The sequence below is a fragment of the Buceros rhinoceros genome, unplaced genomic scaffold (assembly GCF_000710305.1).
Source record: "Buceros rhinoceros silvestris isolate BGI_N320 unplaced genomic scaffold, ASM71030v1 scaffold4936, whole genome shotgun sequence".
NCBI classification, from domain to species: domain Eukaryota; kingdom Metazoa; phylum Chordata; class Aves; order Bucerotiformes; family Bucerotidae; genus Buceros; species Buceros rhinoceros.
The window spans coordinates 18,442-25,241 of record NW_010416771.1 but is presented as its reverse complement, the minus strand read 5'-3'; the positions used below and the strand labels follow the sequence as shown (position 1 = coordinate 25,241).

At 51.1% G+C, this 6,800-nt stretch overlaps 1 protein-coding gene across 1 annotated transcript; it reads left to right on the top strand.

Annotated features, from left to right (window-relative positions):
• The first annotated feature begins 222 nt into the window (after window positions 1-222).
• On the top strand, window positions 223-5,484 carry LOC104495006 (duodenase-1-like). Its single transcript, XM_010137921.1, has 7 exons — window positions 223-358; window positions 2,777-2,930; window positions 3,419-3,560; window positions 3,670-3,930; window positions 4,509-4,629; window positions 4,845-4,948; window positions 5,425-5,484. Exons 1-7 carry the CDS (start codon window positions 223-225, stop codon window positions 5,482-5,484), a joined length of 978 nt encoding a protein of 325 aa, XP_010136223.1.
• Window positions 5,485-6,800: the final 1,316 nt, after the last annotated feature.

Sequence of the window (6,800 nt, the reverse complement as noted above, 5' to 3'; positions counted from 1 at the left end):
GGCATCCAACGGCGAGGTGGGCGCGAAGACTCTTGCAGCTGCAGGCTGCTTCGCGGCGGAACGAAGGGTGGTGGGGGGAACCCCCTGCTCGCAGCCAATTTACTAGCAGGGAAAAAGCTCTCGGCACGAAAGCAGCCAGGGAATCCCGATTCAGACGGGACAGGACCCACGGCAAAACAGTTCGGAGTCTGTAGTCCTCAGGGATCCGGGGGTGTAGGCCTCATGTTCCAGCCTGGTCTCGACCTGGTCTCGGCCTGGTCTCTTGCTGGCAGAGTTACAGGAGTGCTGCCTTCGTGCCGCTGCCCGGAAGCCAAGAGGAGGTCACTCCCCCTGCCTGCTGCTTTTAAAGGCTTCCGACGTAACATTATGTTTCACCTGACTCTCTTAACCAATTAAATGCGGAATTATTGTACTGCATGGAATAATTCTATTTGTCCATTTCCCAAAACAAGGAAGTTTTAGCTCAAACCAGGACACTCTGCTTAAACTCAGGTAGCTCAGCTGTTCTCTTCTTGGCCAAAAAGAACCAAAGATGCATTGAGGTCTCCACCTTTTCACTTGCACACAATTCTACTAAGCTGAAACTACTTTAAGAAGTTCTTTTTTCCCTCTCTGTGAGGCTTGTCTTTATGACATCTGTGTAAAGGGCAAGTAAATTCCATTTATGGTGCTTTGGAGAAAACGTGCCTGACGCTCCATGGCAATTACCATGTGCTACTGTCAGAGACTATTCAAGCTGTGGCAGGAGAGCATCTGTGTTTAAAATACAACAGAAAACCTGCAAGGTAAGCTGACTGTAGGAGTCATCAGCCAACAGTCTTCCTAACCTCAGAAAACAAAGGAGATTCTTCTCTGTGAAATTTGGAGGCAGAACTGCTGAAGGTAGGACACTTCCTTTGAAATGCCTATTGTGAATACATAAAGCCAATCCAAGGAAGAACTAAGAGACAAACTTAAAGGTCCTTGAGGCCACTAAACAAGAACTACACAGAGTAGTTTCTTTCGTACAATGACAAAGTGCTGCTCCTGGCATCCCATGGTAAGTGCCTTCAGCCTGCGGGCAGTAAAGGTCCTCAGCCCACAAGGGGCCCAAGTCAAACACCGAGAAACCACAGAGAGAAACTACAGGTCAGCGCTGGCTTCTCAGCGCAGCCATCGGCTGGGTTGGGCTGTTGACGGACAGTGTCTCCCGCTGCTCGGCCAAAGCCCAAAGCCAAGCACAGAGACAGCATGGGAGGAGCCTTCTCTCTCCTCCATGTATCCCCAATCCTACCAGATCATGTTGCTTCCTAATGCACGGAACCCTGGGAGGGCACCTGCCTGAGCCCTCCCATTCTAGGGGGAAGGAGAGGGGACACATTTGTCCTAGATTTCCAGATCCTCTGGTTTCCTTCAATGATGGTGTCACTGCAGCTCTGCGCGTTTGAAGCTTGAAAGCAATGTTCTGGTGAGGGGCTGGTTGTGGCCACGATGGGATGTGCGTCCTCTACCCGAGTTGGGGAGCCAGACCCTTTGCAGTCCCTGGCAAGGCAAAGGCCTGCACAGTTTACAAGGGTGAAGGAACCCAGGGAGTTTCAGTGCTTGAAGGCACCATGCTGCAGCCAGGAGAGACTCCCAGGCCCTTCATACGCTCCTCAGCACACCTGAGTTCCAGACCCAGCCCCGGGTCATGTAACCCACTGGTCTGGACCTGGGCCCATGGACTGACTTCCCAGCCCGACCTCAGACCTCCCTCATCACTAGGGACTTCTCTGATCATCTAGAACTCTAGTGCTTGAGGTTGGGAATCCACACTAGGTCTTGTGCCTGGGCTACTCTGACAGGTGATTCCTGACATCCCAAGGGCACCTCTGATGGCTGTCAGCACCCCCAGCAAGAACCAGGAGCTCTGCCTGGTCCCAGTCAGCTCTCGCTGTTCCTAGCAGGGGACAGGAAAAAAAGAAACAGAAAAAAGCATCCAAACAACTGATATCTAGGATCCAAGGAGGCTCTGCCAAGGGTCTCCAATGCGACATGCACTTGACTGGCAACTCCCCACTCCTCGCACTCTGTCTGAGTACTGGGCCCTCTGGGTGCTCTGAACTAGCTCAGAGCTCTCCAGCTTTTGGAAGAGATGCTGACAAAACTGAGAGATTGTGACATGAACCTCTCCCCAAACCACACTCTGGGGTTTGTCAGAACAAAAGCAGCAATTACCACAAGCTGAAAGCAGGCTGAGGTTTCCTGTCTCAGGTCCAGACGTCACATATGTAGACTGACATTCTGAACCTGTCTCCCACCCGCCCGGAACAACTGATTCTGCTCCTCAGAGCCATCGCAGAAGATGCTGCTTCTCCTTCTGATCACAAGGGCTTTTCTCCTTCTCCCATGGGCTGAGGCTGGTGAGTACAGAGAGATGGGATTCAGACGAGGATGTGCAAGGGCAGAAATGGGCACTGAGCCTGGCACCTGCCTTGTCTCTTCTCACGGCTCTGCTGTCTGCTCCGCTCCTACCCATCAGCTCAGACCGTGCCTGAAACCAGTGACGCGTCACAGGAACAAGAGCAGGGCCCTTCAGCAGCACTTTAGACATCCAGAGTCAGGGGTGCTCAGTCGTCCCCAGGGAGAGTGGCTTGTTTTTCTCTCCACTGGGCAGAAGCAAAGCTTTGGACAGCCCAAGGAAGGAGAGTCATTGGCATCTGACATCAGGGGCTGATCCTGTCTCGCCCCATGCAGCTCCAAACGTGATGGGAATTAGCGTCATCTGTGACATGAACACTTGTCATCTCTCTTCCAGGAAGGATCATTGGCGGATGGGAAGCTAAGCCCCACTCCAGGCCCTACATGGCATTTTTATCGATTACAAGTGATACGGGCGGATCTTACTGTGGAGGGTTCCTGATCCGCCCATACGCAGTGGTCTCAGCAGCTCACTGTGTGGCTGGGAAAAAGTAAGATCTTTCTTGTACATGTGCGTTTCTGAAGGCTCATGCAGTCACAAAGAGCCACGGTCCTAGTCTGGGGTGGAAGGATACTCTGTGTCTCTTCTGGCACAGCAGGTCCCTCCTGAGCTGAGCCAGCCGCTGTGAGTTGCAGGAATTGTCTGCCAGGGGCTCTGTGCCTGGGACACAGCTCCTGGGCAGAGCTCTCCTGGTCCTTGGTTCCTGCCATGGCTCAGAGCTATTGTTGGAGAAAAGGGGCCGGTGTCTCCCTTTCCCTGCTTCCCTTTTGGCTTCAGAATGGGACACCTCAGACCAATGTCAGCACGGAGTATGGGACCCTCAGCTCAGCTGTGGAAGGAACCCAGGCTACACAGGGCAACTTGTGGAGACCTAATCCCTGGGGAGGCACATTGCAACACCCTCTCCCTCAGACCACCTGCCATGGGACTGTGGGGCTATGCTCAGTGCGGCTGGAACAGGTTGGTGTTCCCTGGCAGGAATGTGAAGATCAGTGTGACCCTGGGAGCCCACAACATAAGGAAGAAAGAACCAAGCCAGCAGGTGTTCCACATTCATCACTGGGTCATGCATCCCAAATACTCAGGAGATAGCCATGAAAATGACATCATGCTGCTGAAGGTATGTCCTCACATACCCTTGCTGCCTAAGGGATGTCCTCCTGCTCACCTCCCCAACCCCAAGAACTTGTTCCTTTGCCTGCTCTAACCCCTTGTTCTCTGCTTGGCAGCTGAAGCCATGGGCCCCGCTGACTGAGGAAGTGAGTCAAATCCCCTTGGCCAGACACAACCAGCGTGTGCTACCTGGAACTGTATGCAACGTGGCTGGCTGGGGCTGGACATCGGTGACACAAGACATGACGAGTGTTCTGATGGAGGTGGACCTGGAGGTGCAGAGTGAGAAAGTGTGTGAGGAGGCGTTCAGATGCAGCTACCTGCGGCAGTCTATGATCTGTGCTGGAGATGAGAATGGCAAAAAATCAACTTTCCGTGTAAGTGCTGGTTTGGGCTCCAAGACCGGGATGAGGTTGGGACTAGACAGTCAGATTGGTTCTCAGGAGGTGGATGAAGGGGATTGCAATGAAGTAGGTTCTTCTGGATGATGTGCTGAGGCTCCTCTCAGGAGCTCTGAAGCTGACATGCTGACTGAACCGGGCTGCAGTTGCCCAACTCTCTGCATCATGGGCCTTTCTACATGCCTGCGGATATTCAACCCAGCCCAACCACTGCTCCAGCTGGCTGCAGATCTCATGTAAACCCTTGGTCATGTCCTGCCACCACACTGCAATGCCTCAGATTCTCCCCCATGTCTAAAGCAGGACTAGATTCTTCTCAGGGCTATGAAGGCAGTTTTTGAATCTCACATGGCCTCCAGGCCCCAAGTGCTTCACGGTTCAGCTTAGAGGAGTAGTAAGGCCGCTACCAGCCCTGCAGAGCTGGGCCTGGTGGGACATGGTCAAATGAGGAGGTTCTTCACGGGAAGGGGAGGCAAGAGGGCCAGAGTCTCTCTCGGGGCAGGGGGAGCTGTGCTCGGACATGTCTGACCCCTCCCTCTCCTTCTGCCTTGCAGGGTGATTCTGGTGGCCCGTTAGTCTGCGATGGGAAGGCTCATGGCATTGTTTCTTACGGACACAAAAACCACCTCTTCCCTAAAGTATTTACCAAAGTCTCCTATTTTGAGCCCTGGATATGTAAAGAGCTGAGGAAGTTTGCACTCCAAGACCTGCCTGACTCTCCCTCCTCTGACTAAAATGCTCTGTGCCCCATTTCCACAACACACCAAACAGCTGATGATGTTCAGTGGCTTCAGGGGCAGTGGAAGTGGAGTTAGCGATGCTCTCATGGCCAGCTGAAAACACTGTCCCATGCACACTCAGTTTCACATCATTCCCTCCTCCCACTGCAGCCCAGCTGTGCTGCCTCCTGCTCCGCTTTCTGGCCACCAATATAAGCGTGTTCAAACTTGCCTGTGTGTGCAGCCTCCTTGGGAACAGGGTGACGCGCCTGATGGTGAGACTGAGGAAGCTTATGCAATGTGGTGGTGTCAGGAAGTGAGCTGATACCAGGGGGATACTGTGATCTTTAGTGTACAGGATGACAATCAAGAGAAAGCTCCTTGGTGTTATTTCCCTTAGCTGAATTTCCTGTCAAAAGTTCCAAAGGACACAAAGTGCGATCAGCAAATACAAGTAGGAAAAGTCCACCGAAAGTTACTGAACAGAAAGGAGAGAATTAACGCTGTCACTTCTAGACAAGTCGTCTAAACTGCTCTTGTTATCATGGGGAGAGACAGACATTTCTGACATCCTGCTGGCAGTTCGATGGCAGGAAGCCCTGTGTGCTCTGCAGACGATCTTTCAGATAAAAAACACCGTGAACGTCCTTCCTCTTCTCTTTATGACTCAGGAAGTTTATTGGGACAATGACGTTTCCTGGGGGTTTTAGGGCCTTTTTCGCTGTTCCAGACTGTTCTGTTTTGTCTCCAGCTGCTGTTCCAGAAGGTGTATGTTACACCCTCTGTTGTGTCACCCAAACCACCACAATGACTCTGATACCCTAAACCATGTCTAATTGAGCCAGTTCTGAAATGCAGATTCTATTGAGCTGTTCTTGTATGTTCAGCTTGGCCTGCAGCTTCTGCTTTACAGGATCTGAACCTTGTCGATCCCCTAAGCCACTACTAGCCCTATTTGTGCTCTAGTCCAGGGCATCTAAAGCAGCATGAGATGCCAGTACAAGAGAGATCTTCTCCAGCAAGTCAGAGTGCCCTTCCTGTCCCCTAGCTGCTTGCTCACCAAATTCAGGGAAAAGACGCCAGGTCTCCCAAACATGAAGGTGTCAGACACAAATAGCAGTGTGACATCAACAGGTTTCTTCTGCTCTTCCAGACTGCTCTGACCAAGAGCTGAGTTGTTTGACAGATGTACAAAACTGTCAACATCACGAGTTGCTTCACCTGATATTCTTTTCCCCTCCCAAGTTCTTCCCTGTTACCACTAACCATCCTTCTCAAATAAAACGCCCACCTTTGCTTGTCCTTTCCTCATTAGCCCAGGTTCTGCTACGATTAAATACCTCTTTGATCTTTACAACATTGTTGCTCTGGTAATTTCTACCCCCTTTAGTAGTTCTGCTACGCTCATACTCCCCATTTGTTACCAAAAGCATCCTATCATTTCCCATGTTGCTGTTTGATTAGAGGTGCCCAAAAGCAGGTCAGACTCTATACCCATCACACCCCTTCTGCTGTCTGCAAAGCCTTTTCATTGCTCCTGCTATTGTCTTCTAAGCATTGGCCAGGCATGGCCACCTGTACACATCTCCTAGTGCCTATTTTTAGATGCCTATACATGATCCAAACCTAGTTCTGAATCCAATCACTGCTGTTGGGCAAGAGCTGTCTCGTTCCAGTTTCCCAAAGCTCAAATAAGGTGAGTTCCAGCAAACATGAGTCAAACAACTGAAACCTATTATGTTACAAATTTGTCACTATTTCCTTCATCAGTTAACAAAAAAATAAACGGTTTGTTTCAGAAAACACCTAACACTCTCTCCACCCTCACTCACTGGATTATAGGGGAGCCAACACACTTTCTGCTCGCATTGGAGTTTGTAGACATCAGAGAAAGGTCTGTCACTCACTCCACAGCACTGACATTCAGGAGGGTGGAAGGCTCAGGCCTTTGTTCACAGAGAGCAAATGTCACTGGTTTTCCCTCTGTCCTGCACCTTCCCATCCTCCCCAGTTCTATTGCACTGAAGGAAGGAACTGCTCTGCGTGTACACGTGGCTCCTTAAACGACACGGTGATGTTGCATAAAGCCCTTGGTACTTCCCTTCTTTCTTCATGTGGACTTGGACT

Coding starts and splice junctions, on each gene's coding strand:
- LOC104495006 (XM_010137921.1), top strand. CDS start 223: ATGTTCCAGCCTGGTCTCGACCTGGTCTCGGCCTGGTCTCTTGCTGGC. Junction 2,931..3,418: donor CACTGTGTGGCTGGGAAAAA/GTAAGATCTTTC, acceptor GTTCCCTGGCAG/GAATGTGAAGATCAGTGTGA. Junction 4,630..4,844: donor CTATTTTGAGCCCTGGATAT/GTAAAGAGCTGA, acceptor CTCCCACTGCAG/CCCAGCTGTGCTGCCTCCTG.